We start from the raw sequence: 18875 nt of genomic DNA on the forward strand, positions 1-18875 counted from the left end.
ATCTGGTTAGTCCAAAGTAGGGATTAGTATCACTCTTAGGAGAGACGTGTTATGAAGCCTGCTTAGCATTGGCAGTTACTTACTCCAAAATGTATTAACTATCTCAAATAAACCTAGTAACACACTGAGATAGGGATAGCTACATGTCTTTGGTAAAAGCTGTGAGTGGCAATAAGGTCACTGATCTGAAACAAGGACATAACCACTATTCTTAGTAAAAAGAAAAAGAAACAACATGTTTTTTAAATCATTTTACTCTGTTCATAAGTCACATTGAAATGGGCAGAACTGCTTCCATTACAGGCAGACTTATCGTGCAAAGAAAAATAGATGTAGAGCTGAGGAGACCACAGTAACACAACAGTGGCTTCGAACTCTCGGACAACAGCGCCAAGGTTTGCAAGTGAGTAGGAACGAAGGCTGCTCGCAGCCGTTGGCTGAGACCATGAATGTTTGCAAGTACCAATGAAACTACTTAAATAGAATCGTAGGACACTCTCACAGAGGAAATGATGTAAGCTGCTGAGCATGTGGTGCAATCTCATTCAACTGTGACAAGTGGTTGCTGAATTCTGGTGCAGGAGAAATGGTCTCACAGGGCATCCTTAATCCTACAGCCAGGGAAATTGTTATGCCAAACTAAATACCCACACATACCAAACCTACACACTGAGCTAAAACGGAGCTGGGTCTGAAGGGGGCGAAGGGCTGTTACTCAAACAGTAGGTCCTCGTCCTTCTCCTCAGCCAGCAGGTTGGCAGGTTCCATCACTTCTCCAGCTGCACGCCGCTGCTCCAACTCCTTCTCGAATTTTTCCTTGATAATCTTTTTCTTCTCCTGTATTTTCTTTAGCCTGCAGGAAGGAGAGTTCTGAGTGCTGTTTCAGTGCCAAGGAACGTGAGCGTCTTCAGGTTCTGTAACTAGGCAGTACACCCGGGAAAACTAGAGTCTGGCTTCCTTTTTCTGTCATTTAAAAGCCATCCTAACATGTCTGAGGGAAGAGCCTATTAATACCTGATTGCAGACACCCTAGCCGACATTAAGTAAAACTTGAAATCCATCCTGTAATGGGACAGATTCTGAGCATTCTGTTTTCAAAATTTTTGTATCACTACAACCCTGAACACGAATGGTAACTACAATTCTACGTCACACTGAGCTGCTTCACGCATGCTCCTAAACACTCCTCTCACCCACCCTCCACTTCTGCAAACTTAGAGCATGGCCCCTTTGGTTAATATTTGCCACTACTGCTCTAATCTCCATGAACAAGCTGTGGGCATGTTTTTCCTTACCATATACTGTGCTAATTCTCTAGTGGTGTGATTCTTTAGTGGGGAATGCCCAAGTATTTTCTATCACCTGCACGTATTCAATGTGCACTGAATTGAGTGGCTAGCTTGAGTCATTTCTCATCTCGGGTTTTACATAGACATCCAACCCAATCACTCTTTTTGTTTTAAAGAATAATCTTCCAGTTTTTCTGAAAGGCATAAATTTTTGGAGCTGTCATGTTTGATCTATGTGCAGAACATGACACCGATCTCCACAGCCTTTGGGAATACAGTCGTCTCACTCTGCAGTGGAGACTCTACAAGACCCATAGATCTGAAACCATGTTGTATAGTATGCCTCCTTCATGCACAGTCAGCCCTTAGTGCCTCAGCTCTGTCTCTGTATACTAAGGCAAGTGTGAAAAATCGATAAAGTTTAATCTAAAAATTAAGTACAGTGAGGGATTAACAAATTTTTCCTTAAGTCAAAAACTTTCACCTCTTTCCTTAAAGGAGACACAGCCTCTGTGAACACAAGAGCCACCGTAATATGACAGCTACCAAGGGACTGATGGCAGGTAGTGGGTGTACACGGTGGGTGTGTTAGCTGAAATGATGCTTCATCGATAGCACAGCACCTCCACCTCTCACGCTACTTGAAGAGCACACAACTGAAAACATACTACATACTAGGTCTTTCCCCTTCCATTTAATACTTGTGGACTGCAGTTAACCACAGTAAACTGAAATGGAAGACCAAGATGCAGGTAACGGGGATAACTGTTATTTCTTCTTTCAGTCTTATTGTCTCAAGTGTATATTCCGATATAGCCCAGGCTAGCCTTAAGCATAGTCTTGCCTTCTGAGTTCTGGGATTATAAGCAAGCACCATATGCCCAACATTTATTTCTTGTTTTTATCTAACAGAATAAAATAAACTGCTTATTCAAAAGAATGTTAAGTAAATTAGTCACTAAGCAAACTGAGACTAGTGTATGGGGAAAAAAACCAACAAACCTATAGAATTCTTCTCGCTCTCTCTCATCCAGCTCTGTGATGATATAGGCAAGGGTGCGTTCAATCCGGGGAATGATAACTAGAGTTTAAAAATATACATATGTGAGAACTTAAATGCCCTTTCAAAAAATTACCAATATTTAGCTGTGCAGTACTTATTATTTTCTAATTGTAGAAATAATGTATACTTAATGAAGAGAACTTGGAAAAGAATTAAAAAAGAGATGTAATCCAGGCAAATAAAATCACCTTGTCATTATTTTGGTATGTGTCCTTCCAGGACCCTTTCTACATACAGATAGCAAGATTGGGCCCAAACAGATCTAACGCTAGATACTACTAAGTCTACCTGAACAGGTCACAATAAGCCAGATGTTAGCTTAAATACACTAGAACACCATGGTTTGTTTGGGGTTTTTTGTTGTTTTTTCTGAGACAGGGTTTCTCTGTGTAGCTTTGTGCCTTTCCTGGAACTCACTCTGTAGAGCAGGCTGGCCTTGAACTCACAGAGATCCGCTTGCCTCTGCCTCCCGAGTGCTGGGATTAAAGGCCTGCACCACCATCGCCTGGCTAACACCATGGTTGAAAACGAAAGGAGAGAATGCTGGGACCATTCTGTATGTCATTCAGCTCTGCTTTCCACAGAATGTTCTTATCCTCCTGAAGTTGAGAACTATTAACCTTACCCATTGTGTTTTGATGGAAGTTCAGAGACAAAGACTGACACTGGAAAGCAGACAAGAACTGTGTTTCTGGGGATACACAGCTCAGTGGTACACTTGCCTAGCCTGGACAAAGGCACCACCAAGTAATGTGGCCATACACAGTTTTAGATGAGCTAATACTGTCAGGGCACCAGCTGAAGGGATTTCTTTGCTCCTCTTACCTAAGGCTGAATAAACATTTCTTTCATGGAAACTGAGTTCTTCAGCCATGAACATTGTTAACATGGTTGTATTTTTAAAATAGTGGCATAAAAGATAGAAAATAAACGTAGCAAAATGAAAAGAATAGCCTAAAGGGGAGATTTAAAGATTTAATGTGTTTTTAAAAAAAACAACACAACAGTTATCATCCCCCAATGGACAGAAGTTAAGAAAGCACCGAGGCTCGTAAGGAACAGAACTTTACTAACTGCATGAATGAGCAGAAGTGTGTAGCACTCCAAGACCTGGGACTCCCTCAGGATGCACCTGTGTTTTCGTACTCCCAGACACATTTCTGTCTACACTGTGGCAGGGGCACATCTCACCTCTCAACCTGGAATGCTGGGCCTGAGTACTAGCAGCTGCCTAACAAGTGGGTAGAGCGGGGCAGGAGGGGATGAACAAAGCGCCTCCCAGCAGCTTGGACTCACCATGTTCAATGGCATTTACACGCCTGTTGGTTATCTTGATAGCTTCATCCAGAGTAACAAAGGAAGTCTACAATAAAAGGACAGATTATTAACAAGCGCACATCTCCATAATCAGTCATGCCTGTTCTCTTGACCCGACTCAGACTGCACTTACAGAAAACATCCAACTAACTTTGCAGCCTGCCTTAGAAACAGAGAATTCATGTGAGGTTTCTATAGAATGAGTGCTGCTTCCATGGAGAAGCATTCATTCACTCCTAACCTAGATATGCAGTGACTGGCCACATACACGGACCATGTTTCATGTGCATTAACTCCAGTACCGACCACTGCTGTTCCCGTCTAGCGGAGTGCAGGCGCACCACTACACATGCACTTTATTAACAAAGAGCAGAGGCGGGTGAGCAGAAGCCACCACTCCAGCGGTCAGATCACAGGCTTGCTTCACCAGGCTCAGCTGAGTTGAGTGTGCTCCACCACAAGCCCTGACGTTGCCCAGTGACTATCAGAGGCCACGCTGGAGAGTTCTAGCTGCCACACACCTGCAGTGAAGCCAGTTCCACCAGTAGTTCCACTGCTTTGGCATAATTCCTCTTTAGTTTAGCCAGCTGTTCCCCACCTCTGGCTAAGCCAGTCAGTTCATAGCCTGAAAGAACCAGTCAGACAACATTTTTAATTAGGGAGCAAATAATCATGAATTCCCAAAAGGAAGACAATTCAGAATAATAACAAACATGGAAAGACAAACACACTTAACTATTAAATGCAACTGCCAAACACAAAATACCCATTCCAGGCCCACATGAACAGGTAGGTGTCTGCTCACACAACAGGGCACCAGTGACAGACCAAGCTAACAATTCCACTTCAGTCTAGCTTGGTGGACTTTGTGAGTTTATATTATAGGGATGTGGTGACCCCAAAAGTTGCCTCACAGGAAAGTCTCCTAGCATAGTTAACTTCCCTCTAGCTGCATAGTTTAGGCTCCCCTTTAGTTAGTCTTCAGTGTTCTCTAGCACCCCCAGAGACCATGTGCAGCTAGAACGAAATGCCTGAGGGAATGACTAGACTCTTAGCTAAGGATCTCATGACCCTACCTTCTCTCTGAGGAAGGTCAACAAGCACATCTTCAGGGTCTCTTGCAGGTTACCACAGCTTGTCTGATTGAGATGGTAATGGCTGTATGCTTAGATGACAACATTCTATAAATACTAAACAGAACTTGGGTAAGAAGTGTGTGTGTATGTGTGTGTGTGTGTGTATGTGTGTCAGAGAAAGCGAGCAAGCGTGTGTGTGTGTGTGTTGGGGATGGAATCCAAAACTAAACACACTACACAACGCTTTACCACAGAGCTACATCACCAAACTGAACCACTTCACAAGCTTGATGAATTAGCTAATAGTGGTCAATGCCATTACAACATGGAAACTTTCTGTACAGATGACTATTCCTTTATGTGAGCCACAATTAACATTCTGCACAATTCAATGAGCAAGTTCATGAACCAATCAGACAGGCAAGGCAGAAGAAAGAGTAATTTTATGGGATAAGGTTAACTACTTCATCACTCGGAGGAAGATTAAACAGTGTTACTTATCCTCACAAATGCTGCCAAATTAGGAAAGGAACAATTCCAAAAAGCTTGAAGTGAGCTAAAACTATCTAGAAAGATCCAGCATTCAGAATGCACCACAGAATATAAGATCTTATTCTACTTTTAAAAGACACACACCAGAAATTATAAATAATCCGTGGTGAATACAGTTTAACCAAAGAGACAACACTAAAGTCTAGTGTTTTATTACTAATAAAAGACAAAGCCTCATGTTTTTAAATGGTAAATGACGACCAACTGTATTTCTCAGTTAAAATTATACATCATAAAATGTTCACACTTACTGTCAGTTCCTTCATGGTAATGTTCAAACACTGGTAGGGTAACACCTGTTAAATGAAAACAATGAAGATGTGGATTCCCAAACAAACCGGGCTTGGTTTTTCTTCTATTTCCCCGTCCTTGGATGGATTCTGGCTCTTCTAGAATAGCCTATGTAGCCCAGGCAGCTTTTCTTTCTTTCTTTTTTTGTTTTTTGTTTTTTTTTCTTTTTTCTTTCGTAAGACAAGGTTTCACTATGTAGAACAGGCTGACCTGGAACTTTGAGATCAGTTAGCCTCTGCCTCCTGGAAGCTGTGCTGCTTTCTACACTAAGTATCAAATACTAAACCAAATACTAAAAAAACCGAGAGATTAATCTGGAACTGTAAATGGCTTCAAGTGCTGTATTTAAGAATTTGTCTTCTCAAGAGTTTGCTTCTACTCAAAAGTCAAATTATCCTGAGTACTAGGCAAGCTAAGGTCTTAACATGCCATCAAGCTGTTCTTATTTAAGAGAAACTGGGACATTAAGATGTTGTCTTGCAGCTGATTAGCTGTAAATGTCACCTTTACCCCTGCAGGGACTCTCCGGGCTGGTCACTTACCTGCTACATTATCTTTCTTTGCACGGATCTTCACTTGTGCTTTATTTACATTTTGGATAACTGTGGTGCTGGGGAAAAGAAAGAGAAAGAGAGAAAGAAAGGAAGAAAGAAGGAAAGAGACAAGAAAAAAGAGCTTTATTTAGTCTTGTTTGAAGAAATAAATCAACAAGGACCCACTGGATAGTTTCAGCATTGAAACCAGGAGTAAAAAGTCACTCTAAGTCACCTTATGTATTGGTAGTCATCTTTACTCAAGAACAGAAAACTCACTAGTGCCAGCAGAGGCCCTCAGAGAGTGCAGAACAAAGAACAGCTAAATCCCTAGCCATAGGACAACCAAGTTAGTATGTGGACGGCTGTGTTTCAGTCACAAATGGGTATGTGACTTTAGAGGGTATACTCCTAGCAGAACACTGAAGAAAACTCTTTCCTTCTAGGTTTGCTGTTCAGCTAGCTAAGCTGCTATTTCCCAGTCTTTATCCTAACATTGTTCTAATGTCATCCACCTCACCATCTGTTACCAAAAAAGAGAATTTCCCCATAACCACATAAGATACACTCTACTAATGTTCCCCTTCTGCTGGGAATGTAAGAACAGCCCATTATATTATCCCAGCACTAGCAGACAGTAAGACCTGCTGCTCAACTCAACTGGCCTCATGGCCCTCGGGCATAAGGCCTTCCTGGCAGGAAAAGCTCCTACAGTAAGTAGGGCCCATGTCACTAGACAAGGAAACTAAAAAGTCCCGAAAACAAGGTCCACCTCTGTCCCTAACTAGCCATGGACTCTCAGAAACACTTTCCTTCAAAGTGGGAGTAACACCACGTATCTGCACAGTTACTTAGGGGATCATGAGGAACTAAATGGGCATAAACCACTTGCAAGCCAGTTTGTGTGTTTTGTTAAGCTATGACATGATAAATGCCAAAAGCTCTCCATTTTGAATGGATTCCAATCTCAAAAAATGTCTCCTAGAAACCAAAGTAAGTATGTATGAAACGTTCACAGCTCATTCCCTCAGATTTCAAAAATTTAGCAGTCAACTCAAAGATCTGGCAGTAGAAGAAAAGGTTAATAGGTTGTAAGACTTCTTCAGAAGACAAACCTGTGAGACGGGAAAATGTTTAGGACACAATGTAAAATGAAAACGGACTTCACAACAACAAGTATTCTGCGCTTGCCACTATAAACAAGACACATTTGGAGGGTAACAGGCAGTGGGGTTAAGGTTAGGATGTTAGAAGTATTCCTATGACTGTAGCCTTTGTCTTTAATGTTCATACATTCTTTATGAAAATGTTAGGGAATTATGAACTGGAAACACCCTGTCCCGTCATCTTACCTGAAGTCCCCTGCTGTGAACTTGGCCTCAGCCAGTGAAAAGGCAGCTTCTCTCATCACTTCACCCATCAGCATTTTAGTCTGAGAAAGCATAAGCCAACAACAACAAATCATACCATAACTGCTTCCTTCAACAGTCGGCATTTGATATAAAGTGTCAGCATCAAAAACTGATTTAATAATGAGAAAATACAAAGCTCAAGTTTTGAACAGTTTTGGTCAGGTCCCTGATAATGTGAGGAAACCATGAGCTTGAAAATTAAAATAAACTCACTGACAAACAGAAAAGTGAATCTAGTGAGGTTCCACTCTTCTTGAATAAGTCCATGCCGATATGCTCAAATTAATCTTCTGAATTCTCTTAGCGTTCAAAACCCCACTCGCATAGACTTCAGAATCAGCTGAAATGTAATGCTTGGGAATAGCCTTTTTTTTTTTTTTTTTTTTTTTAAGAAAAGAGAAACTGGGTAATATGGGTAGGAAATTAGCTGAACAAATATTAAAAATCTGTTAAAATAAGGAAACATATCTGGTGTGGAACAGAGAAGAATCAGAACAGAGTACTCAGAAACAAGCCCAGGTCTACATGAGAATTTATTATAATAAAAAGACCATTCAACTGTCCATCCTTTCACAAAATGACAAATTCCTATCTTACAACATGCCTCCACCCATCCCTAAAATGGAGATCAATGCATATTCAACAGGACTTTTATATTCTCATTCTCTCTCTCTCTCTCTGTCACACACACACACACACACACACACACACACACACACACGTCAGATGTATGTGCAGAAGGGTATTGGTGGTTCTGCTCTATGACTCTATCTTACTTGCTTAACACAGGGTCTCTTATTGAAACTGGAGCCAGGCTGGCAGCCAGCAAGCCAGGTGTAGTGTTATGAACCTGTAGTCACAATTATTCAGAAGATTAATCAAGTCCAGAGGATTGCTTGAGCCCATGAATTCAGGGGCAAATGGGCAAAAAAGTAAGACTCTCTCTCAAAATAAATAAGTAGCAATAAAGTAACAAAATAAAACTATTTCCCTAGCCCTTTTAAGCCTTTCTAAGCCTTATATAATTTAGATCGATAAGGAGTCCCAGGCCCAGTGGTTCACACAGAATCCCAATTCCGTCTTCTGGAAGACAGAAGCAGGAGGGCTGAAGTAAAGGCCAGCCTCCAACTGGCCTGTAAGTGACACCCTGTCTAAAAGCAGGGTGAGGGGAGACAGAGGGCTAAACTTAGTACTGAACAAAATAAAAAGGATTTTTAATCATTTTCTTTATTTTTTTAATTCAGGAGCAGGGGGCGTAGTTCAGTGGAAGAGCACTTGCCTATCAATTTTAAGTCCATAGGTCCAAATCTAAGAGAGTCAAAAGAGAGCTCAGTTGTCCTTTAGTTTACAGATATGAAGGAAATATTTTTAGTGTTTTATACATTTACTAGAATGTATAATGACCTTTTTCAAACGAAAAGGGAAGAAATTCACCAGCACTCAGGAGGCAGAGGCAGGCGGATCTCTGTGAGTTCCAGGCCAGCCTGGTCCACAGAGTGAGTTCCAGGATAGGCACCAAAACTACACAGAGAAAACCTGTCTCCAAAAAAAAAAAAGACTAAACATTGGACAACAGCCACATCATTATTCCATTATTCTCAAAAGAATACCATTCAGGTATTATAATAAGACAGATTGATGTACTGATAGGTAAAGCTGTGTTGTGTCATGGAGCCGGGGAGTGGGGAGCAAGGCAAAAACACTTCAGAATTTAATACTACTGTTACTTTAAAAATCCATGTGTATGCACATAATACTCTGGGAATACTCTTTACAAACACGGGTCAGAGAGACAGCTCAAAGGGTAAAAAGCACCTGATGACTTGTCTTGATCCCTAGAACCCATGGGAAAGCCAGAAGGGCTGGGCATGGTGGTGTACACCTTTAATTCCAGTGCTCTGGAAGTAGAAGCAGGCAGATCTCTCTGAATTCAAGGTCAGGCTGGTTTACATCAAGAGTTCTAGGCCAGCCAGAATTACAGAGTGAGACTCTGCCTCAGGAAAAAAAAAAAAAAAAAGAACACAGTGGCACACATCTGTGATGCCAGCACTCCTATCGTGAGACAGTAGGCGGGGCCAGAAGAATCATTTGGTCATATAGTCCGGAGTACACAGGTCAGCAGCAGATACTAGGAGACACTGCCTCAACAAGATGGAAGGCAAGAACCAACTCCTGATGTGGTCCTCTGACCGCCACACACATGCTGTGGCATGTGCTCACACACACACATAAACTACAATAAACAAATTCATATTTAGAAAGTGTCTAAAACTAACTCAGGGAAATGAGAAACAGGACTGCTGGAGGCAAGAAGAGATCTAGCAAAAGAATCTTCAGTTTTGAGAATGAATCTGTATTGTTTACACACTGTTCTGTGTAAGTCACCCACCATTTGCCCAAGATAACCACCGAACAGAACCTACCATGTGCCAGCACTAGTTCAGACACTGGGACTGGAGTACCGAAAAGACCAAGTCCCCTGGAATTTCAGTTCTCTAGTAGGAGTGACACCATCAGGTAAGAAACCATCATGCAGTTGTCTGTACTAACGTAAGACTAAAGTGAGGAGATGTGACCCAAGTGAAAACAGTAGCCACTTCAGACTGGATGATCAGCAATAGCCCCTCTGAGATCAGAACGACCAGAGAAGCCAGTCAAAAGAAGTTCTAGGGAGCCAGATACTACGCCTTAGGCCTGTGATCCCAGCAGTGAGAGACTGGGCAGAAGAACTGCTGTGAGTTCAAGACCATCCTGGGCTATCTCAATTTTAAAAGGACTAAGATAAAAGCACTTTAGTCATACAACAGAATGAAAAGGCCCTGGAAGCGGTGGGAAGAGCACTCCTCATGAGGTCAAAGAGGCAGGCAAGGCACAGATCAGATCCCGTGGTTCTGTAGACCTATGACAGAGTTTAGGTGTTAAAATGATTTTTGGCAACTTAAATCTCTATGTGTACATGTGTCAGCTGTTCTCTATTATTGCACCTACTATAAAGGATGATTATTTTTGAAAGGAGAAAAATTGACTTAAAGTAAAGAAAAATCAGGAAGTAGATATTTACCTCAGTGGTAAGGTGTGTATTTAGCACATGTGAGGCTCTATGCTCAATCCCCACCACCAGAAAGAAAGGGGGGAGCGGGGGAGGAAAAATGTAAGTGCCGAAGTCATACTTGATTGTCCTTAGCCACACATTAAATAGATATCCTGTTCCAAGCAAGCTTACTCTACCTCTATTATCTTCTTCAGGATCTGTCGAAATCGAAGGGTTAAGGCATCAGATTTCTTCTTCAAGAGGTTGCGACCAGTCTGTGCTCCTTTTAATCGAGCCTTCATGATGGTCTGAGCCCTAAAAAAAAAAAAAAAATGCAAACACGTACTGTCACCATTTAAAAGACACAAAAAATACCTCCACAGCAGATTTATGTGCCATCTCACGAGTACAAAGAAATGAATGTGCTCATTCAGGTGCAAAGAACAGATCCACAAAGGACTCACAGAAACAAGAAATGGCTTTCTTCAGGACATGAGGCTTGGGAAAAACATAAGCTTACTTTTTTACTGCTACATTTTATGGCACATTCTAGACTCTATCCACAATGATGCATTACATTACACTTCTATTACTGTGTGGTATTCAAGTGCTTCCCTGTCATAAACCAAGACCCTATTATCAGTTGTGAATGAATTTTTAAGTGTGTCCAGTAACAAATGCATACGTAAGACCTGTAAGTGGCAAGCTAACCTCTGAATGAAGCCTCCTAAACTTACTGCATTTTTTCCTCACCAGAAGTTCCAACACCAAAGTAAAGTAATAGTGGAAAGTAATATTGCTGTTTTAGTTGTCACATGACATAAAATTAAATAGCGGAAAAAAAAGTGTTTCAGGCCGGGCGGTGGTGGCGCACGCCTTTAATCCCAGCACTCGGGAGGCAGAGGCAGGCGGATCTTTGTGAGTTCGAGGCCAGCCTGGTCTACAGAGCGAGATCCAGGAAAGGCGCAAAGCTACACAGAGAAACCTTGTCTCGGGGAGGGGGGTGGGGGGAGTGTTTCAGTAATATAATCTCTCAACAGACTGCTCAATCCAGACACAACAGCAAAACAGCATGTATTAGTGAATCTGTGGGCAAATCCTTTGATTACTAAAAACTTTCACTAAGAGGTTAAGGTAACAGGTAATTCTACAAATGGAGAAAACCTTAGACATTAACTTTAGGACAGTGGGGCTCAGAAAAGTAGAGCAATTTCCCCACAGCTTCTCACTGAAGAACAAGCAGTGGGAATTGGAACTGGATTTGATTCCCTTGACTTGCCCAAGACTCAAAAGGTGGCTCAAAGCTAGGTTCACCAGACCCCAATTCCACACTGCCTCCCCCTGAAAGATGTTCAGTTGCAGCACCTGACCAGTTCTCCATCTGACAGGTCGTTAGCAGTGGGGGACTGCAGAGAGCAGCCTCGCCAGAGGTCGAATCCAGTGAAGCCGCTTCAGTTTCCAGCTAAACAAGAGCCACCCACACCAATGTGTACACAGAACATTCTGCACTGTTGACACTAAATACCAGAATTAAGAGTCAAAAGATTGGATGAGGGGCTGGGAAGATGAGTTGGTGTGTAAGAGCACTTGCTCTTCCAGCATAAGGATCCAGTACCCAGGTAGACAGCCACGCATGCCTGCATGTGCCTGGAACCCAGGCACTGGTACACAGAGACAGACAGATGCTGAGAGCTCCCTGATCAGTCAGCCTCGCCCAACCACAAGCTTCCAGTGAGACTCTCTCAAGGTAAAGTGGGGAAAGCAACAGAATAAGACATTAGACATCCTGTTCTGACCTCCACAGGCCCATGTACCCACAAGCTTGCATGCAACACGCATCACACACACACACACACACACACACACACACACACACACACACACACACACACGAAGGAGTGGGGAGAGAAAGTTGGATAAAATTTAGGTTGCTCCTAGCACTGCAGATTCCTGCCAATTTGGAGCTCATGGATGGACCGATTGATAAGCTAAAACTCAAGTTCCCTCTGGATGACTGCACCTCTGGTTTTCAGTTAGTGAAACTGGAGGGTAACTAGAGCTGGAGATGGAGTGGTGAACGCCTGTAATCCCAGCACTGGGGAGGCAGAGGCAAGATGATTGGAAGTTGAAGGCCAGCCTGGGATAGATAATGAGTTAGAGACTAGCCTGGGACACATGAGACCATGCCACAGAATTTTTTTAAAAAGAGAAAGAAAAAAGGGTGATTTGCCTGAACATTTATAAGAACCTAGAATTTACCTGATTTCTATTAACTAGTTTTTGTGTCCCCCCTCCTTTTTTTTTTTCCACCTTGAGACAGGGTCTTATGTATCTCAGGCTGGTTTTGAATCCCTGCCTCTGCTTCTTGAGTGTTGGGCTTCAGGCATATGTGGTGCTGGTGGCTGAAAGCCAGGGCATTGTGCATGTTGGCCAAGTGCTCTACCATATGGCTGAGCCACATCCTCTGCTTCCACCTAAACTTGGTTTCCTTTTCCCTGGTGATACCTGAATGAAGGCAACATTCCACAGGACAACAACGCCAAGTGTATGCAAGTGGAACCAAAACCAGTCCTGTGTGATCTAGACCATGGCTGTTAGACCTGTTCTTTTCTGTTTCAGAGCTGCTCGGCCCTACAAAAAAGCAAAGCAACAAGAAGTGTGACCTTCAGCTAAAACAGTGACTGTGTCTCCTGCTGAATCAAAGACATCTGACTGTATGACAAAGAGCCCGCTGTCAGGCTGTGGGAAAAACATGTACTTCCTACACCTGACTTCCTCTCGCCCAGCAGGCCCAGTGCTCTCAAGGAAGTTTTCACCCTTACATGCCTATCACTTTTCTTGCCTAAGCCCAAAAGAAGCCCATTTTCACCTCCTAGTCCTAATTTAAATGCTCCAAGGAAAATAAGAACATATCAGCGTTATGAATAGTGATTAAATATGGCCAAACATTATTTAAAAACAGTGAGACCACTGACAGCAAGGCAAAAAAAAAAAAAAAGTGAGCTCCATTCTGGTTCATGCAGACATGCCCGGGCGTTTTAAAAGGATGAGTAAGACCCAAGCAGAGCCAGAAAAATGAAAATCACTAAGGGATGGTGAGTCCAACCTGTGGCTGGGTCAGCTGCGTCTGCTTGCTGACAATTATACAAATTAGGAGTCTAGCCTCCCAGATACAGAGACACAGAGAAGCCATCCTTCTGGCTGATGACCTATCAAAGAAGGGCTCTCTCAGGTCCCTGACACATTTATGAGTTATACAAAATATATATCCAACTGTAAAAAAAACAAACCCTTTTTAATACATGTTCTGTGGAAATGAGGTCTAGGACCAGGTGTTAGCTAAAACAAGTACTTAATTCTTCTGTCGGCTTTGAGTTTTGTTTGTTTCAGGCAGGCATGGTGATTTTCACTTTTGAGGTGCTGGGGGGATTCAGCCCAGGGCCTTGTGTATGCTAGGCAAGAGCTCTGCCACTGGGCTACTACTACTCAGCGGCATTATAACCGATCGGGATGAGGCGAGGACTGGGGCCATCCTAGGGGCGTAGCCTTCTGTTTCCAGAAGCCATGCTGGAATTTGGTGTCTCGGTGAAGTCTGGATGGGGTCATAGCATGCTGAGTTCGAGATAGCGCTGGGGAAGTCTGGATCTTTATTTGCTCCACAGACACTGCATCTCTTCCGCAGCTTGCCCATCTGTACGGTTAGTACAGTCTGTCAGTTCAAGGTCAGTGAGGTGACAGCTAAAAAGTCCTTTAAAAAATAATCAAAACTCTTTTTCATTCATTCAGAACTACACACATTCTGGCAGAGACAGAAATTCAGTCGGGGATTTAAATATGACTATTTAAAGAGTCCTCGAGTTCTGTGAGGAGAAAAAAAAAAGACAGGATAAGGAAAACAATACAGCATCACACACATACTCCACCCACCCCAAAACAGGACCTCAGTGAAAAGACCTAAATATCAGAGTAAAAACTGGTTTCCTTCCTAAGGGACAAAAGAGCACAAATAAGAGCAATCTTTACTCTCCACAAGTTATTTATGCATATTTGAGAAAACTTCAAATTTTCCTTTACAAACGTCATTTCCCCTGACAAAGATGTAGGCCAACACAGAAGGGCACCCTGCAACTGAGCCGGTCCCAGGGCGAGGGTTCAAGGAACATTTTTGAGGACCTCCTATGCGTTTACAGATTCCTTCCATCATCCAGAAGACAGCCCATAGATAGACTGGTGGGAGAGAAAGATCCCACCAAACATATCCACGTGACGACGTCATGAGTGACGGCTAGAGGTAGAAAAAAGTACGGTTATCACGAGGCTGAAGGAGTGCTTCGGGAGCGCAGGTCTACCTTCCCACAGCAGGTGACATGTGTCGGGGTCCAAGATGAAAACCGACAGCTGCGGTAGGGCGACTCGTTCACTGCCACTTTGGCTTAGGGGCCGTCTACATGCTTCTCATCCCATAACTTCCGTCTGAGAGCTTTGGTCAAAGCCACCTTTTAACGTCTACATCTCACCCCCCTCAGCACTGATGAGCCCTGGGAGGCGGAGATGGCCACGGCTCAGTTATGTAAACTGTGTGTGCAGCTCAGAGGGTGTGCGGGGAGGAAAAAAAATGAGTATAATGACATCAGACCTCCAAAGAAAAGCCAGCAGGCGGACCCCCTTTTCGTTGGGACGTTTGGAACCACTTTCCCCCTCAGTCTGTCCGCTCAGAAGGAAGAGGTGAGGGGGGCCCTAAGGAAGCTCTGAACTCATGGGCAGACCCCGGTCCCCAAAAAACAAGGAAGCTCGCTGGTGGCCAAGGGTACGCAGGAATGCGCTCCGGGAAGGGGTTCCGGAGCCCGATGCCACTCGTCCCGTTTCTCTCACTTACATTCGCGAAGGGAAGATTTCAATCCGGTCTTTGCCCGACATTCTGGCGGTGACTGTTGGGCGCGGGCCCCCGGCAGGGCAATCGTGACTGCTGCACCTCCAGGACTGGCTACCACAGCGCCTCCCTCCGCGGGAGTCAGCTGATGGTGTCACTTGACCCTCTCGCGTTGCTAGGAGGCTACCGGGGTACCGGTCCCCACTTCCGGTTCCTCCAGGCCTGAGGACTTGGGAGGGAGGAGAGGGCCGGACTTGAGGAATGCCCGGATGTGGAGGCGCGCCGAGCCCGGAATTCCGGATCCCTTCACCTCGCCGCCCGCCGGCAGCTCGCCGAGGCGGCTCGCAGCCTGGTCTGAGTGACGGATCCGAAGATCACGCCCCTCCTCTTCCTCAGCGTCCCACCGTCCGTCACAGCGCCATCTCTCGGTTGGCGAAAACTTAAAAGTAATCCATTCTGGAGCCAGAAACAGAGTCTTACCCCTTCCTTTAAACCTTGCACGTTCCCTCCGCCCAGTCTACCAAGAACCCAGGAAACGGACTTTTCCGGCCGTCCCTGCGGCTCACGCCGCTCGGGAGGACCAAGACTCTATGGTTAGTGGTAACGAAGGGCCCTCTCTCTCGGCGCCTGCGCAGTGGGCGGCGGGTCCGCATGCGCGCTGGGTTGAGCGAAGCGCACGCTGAGGAGGTTCGGCGTCCGGTGCTGGTGTACCGAAGTCTCTCCGTCGGCATTAGGGAGCACGGCGTGGGACCCCGGTCCGGGATTGACACACACAGCGCAGGTGACTGGCCCCGCAGCTCGCTTTCCCCGGGAATTCGCTTTAGTTATGTCCGGTGACAGGAGTGGGCGAGCGAGGCTAGGCCCGGGCTATCAGCCCCCCTTCCCCGTCCTTGCGCGGGAAGTGTCCGGACCCCGTCGCCACAGCCGGCCGCTTACTCCCTAGGTCTTCTCGCCAGTCCGGGGTCTGGTCCTGGGAGCTGGAAACGTGGTCGTACGGGCGGAGGCACCCGGTGAAGGGGTTTTTACAGCCTCCTTAAAGAAAAGACGCCTTGTGGTGGGGAGGCCTCTGGGGAACGCTCCGACACCCCACCCCGGCTCAGCGCGATCGAGCGCTCTGCTTTTACCCGGCCTGAGGATTTGGGCTCCCCCTCTCCCCCGCCGCCGCCCCAGGATACTGCCAAAACTTTTCCTCTGACTCAGTGGAGACCCAGGTTTTCGCCAAAGAACCAGTAGGCTAGACCACCATGTTTAAGTTAAAAAAAAAAAAAAAAAAAAGCAGGTCCCAGATAGTCCATAATGTGACCATTAAGGTTGAAGAGCATTAAGTTTTCGCTCTGGTTGTGCATTTCGGTAGAGTGAATCATCCCTGGAATTGAAACTCATGATATTAGGCCCTGTTCGAGCTACTGAGAGAATAGCACTGGGATCTTGTTAATTGTGGAAGCTGAAAGCCTAATATTTAGGGAAACGTTAGAGTTAAATGTGTGTTCACACTCTTGGGGCTCTTTAATACCCCCTACACACACACACACACACACACACACACACACACACACACACACACACAGACGAAATCTACTATGCTTCAATTTTTATTACGGAAGAAACATTGTTTCTTGAAAAAAAAAAAAAAGGATGCGTCCGAGAAGTCTTGTTTTTTTCTCCTCCTTAAGTTGGGGTAGGAGGGGGGAAGCTCGACAGTTCCTCAGAAGTGTCAGTTACTTTCATGAACTTGTACTTTTTTTCAGTGCATATGACACCAGATGGCAGGCGCTGATCCTCAGAAGGTGTAGTTGTAGTGTTAAAAGTTTAGAACAGGCCTTTCCCCGACACAGTACACTTTATTTTGGAAGGTTTATTTCCTGTATCTGCTATGGTGACGTGACTATTACTGGGTCTAGAAGTCGAACCTACTGTTGACAGGGGCAAAGTACTGATAATGGAAGGTATTTGAAATTAACTTCGAATTGGGGTAATATCTTTGGAAAGGTGGCTTTTTTTTTTTTTTTTTTTTTTTGAACATCAGAACAACATCACTGCCTGTGCGATGGTGTGTGCCTGTTATCCCACGTACTCTAAAGGCAGAAGTGGGATCTTGAGTTTGAGGGGTGTCGTGGTGCACACGTCTTGAATCCAGCACTCGGGATGCAGAGGCAGGCGCTCTGGGAGCTTCAGGCCAGCCAGAGCTGCACAGTGAAACTGTCTAAAAGCGGAAGGGGAGAACGCTTATCAATCAGTATTATCATACTGTGATATATTGAGACTTTGTGGGTAAAAGACACATCAGATTTAGTGTTAAAAGACTTGGGTTTGCCTGCCCTCAGGAGGCAGCGGCAGGCGGATCTTTGTGAGTTCGAGGCCAGCCTGGTCTACAAAGTGAGTTTCAGGACACCTCTGTTACACAGAGGAAGTCTGTGTTTTTAGTACTTATGTATTATTTGTCCTTGAATTATTGAAGTCTTTTAATATTTATGTTCCTTGGTTTCCTGTTAATTCCTTCTCTGTGCGTTTTTCATAGCGCCTTGCAGTCCTAGTTTGTTTTCCCACTAGTACTTAATTCCCTAGGGAAGATTTTTGTGTCCATATTGTTTGGTACTTAGTAGTGACTACCCAAAATTGCAAAATGAAAAAGTCAGAGTACTTTGAAAATAATGGGAAGGACTGAATAAATGCTTGATTTCTGTTTCATTGACAGAATAAGAATGGGCTTTTAAAAATTGTTTTTAAACAGTTACTAGCATTTCATAAAGTGATTTAGAAAGTCAGCCAATATGACAGGAATTCCTTTGTAGTTTCAGGCTACTTTCTTTCTAGTGTAAGTAATGTAGCATTAGCAGTGTTCCATTATTTACATCTTGGCGGGGGGAAAAGATTTGTGCCTTCTAAAATAGCAGCTTTGTCTCCCTTCTGTGACCTCTTACCCTGCTGCTTGTATTCTTCAACCAGCAGATTAAGTCAAAGCATCACCTTTACTATTTGGGGGAAATTTGCTGAATAAATATGATTAACAGCAATTAAATCTCCTAAAATTGTTCCACATTTATTCATTGAAAGTCTGTTTAATTCTCAAGTTCTCTATATACAGGTATTTGAAAACTTTTGCACCCCACCCTTAAGAGAAGCACTGTTTAAAAGTGAAACAACTGTTTCCAAATGGGTAATTCTGGCTGAGTGTCGGATTTCTTTTGTTTACTAAATCCCTGTTTTGTTGAGCTGCAAGAGAATGAGCCTGGCACACGTTACTTTTGTGTGCTAAACAGTACTGTTAGTTCTGTCCTGATAGTTTAGCCTAAGTTGTGGTGTGTTTCTAACACGGAATACGTATATCAGTATTGCTTTTCGTTTATGTTAGATGTTTCTAGTTGTGATATTTCTTAATAATGTATCCAGATTTTAAGAGCACAGACTGGTTCAAAATTTAATAGGCTCAAATCTTGACTT

General features: G+C 44.0%; 2 protein-coding genes across 3 annotated transcripts in view; one reads left to right on the forward strand and one right to left on the reverse strand.

Moving 5' to 3' along the window:
* Positions 1-236: 236 nt before the first annotated feature.
* On the reverse strand, positions 237-15680 carry Atp6v1d (ATPase H+ transporting V1 subunit D). 2 transcript variants are annotated; one of them, XM_059279833.1, is made up of 10 exons: positions 15441-15680; positions 13070-13195; positions 10762-10879; positions 7474-7553; positions 6131-6198; positions 5549-5593; positions 4191-4294; positions 3649-3715; positions 2292-2370; positions 237-853 (listed from the first exon to the last, which is right to left on the reverse strand). In XM_059279833.1, the coding sequence occupies exons 2-10, from the start codon at positions 13084-13086 to the stop codon at positions 712-714; spliced, it is 720 nt and encodes a 239-aa protein (XP_059135816.1). In that variant the 5' UTR covers positions 13087-13195; positions 15441-15680; the 3' UTR covers positions 237-711. The 2 variants fall into 2 exon arrangements, with proteins under 2 accessions (XP_059135816.1, XP_059135815.1); XM_059279832.1 differs by lacking the exon at positions 13070-13195 and having other exon boundaries at positions 15441-15678.
* Positions 15628-18875, forward strand: part of Eif2s1 (eukaryotic translation initiation factor 2 subunit alpha) — a 31257-nt gene continuing 28009 nt past the window's right edge. The window contains exon 1 of the mRNA XM_059279831.1: positions 15628-16215. The gene's annotated coding sequence lies outside the window, so the exon portion shown is untranslated. The remainder of the gene's footprint in view (positions 16216-18875) is intronic.

Source organism: Peromyscus eremicus, chromosome 14 (assembly GCF_949786415.1).
Source record: "Peromyscus eremicus chromosome 14, PerEre_H2_v1, whole genome shotgun sequence".
NCBI lineage: Eukaryota > Metazoa > Chordata > Mammalia > Rodentia > Cricetidae > Peromyscus > Peromyscus eremicus.

What these genes read in the sequence shown, in the direction of transcription:
- Atp6v1d (XM_059279832.1), bottom strand. Translation starts at nt 15,481, where the DNA reads ATGTCGGGCAAAGACCGGATTGAAATCTTCCCTTCGCGAAT. An exon ending in TCCTGAAGAAGATAATAGAG is followed by an intron (nt 7,554 to 10,761) that starts GTAGAGTAAGCT and finishes ATGCTTTCTCAG; the next exon opens with ACTAAAATGCTGATGGGTGA. An exon ending in TGGAACTGGCTTCACTGCAG is followed by an intron (nt 3,716 to 4,190) that starts GTGTGTGGCAGC and finishes CTTTTATTGTAG; the next exon opens with ACTTCCTTTGTTACTCTGGA.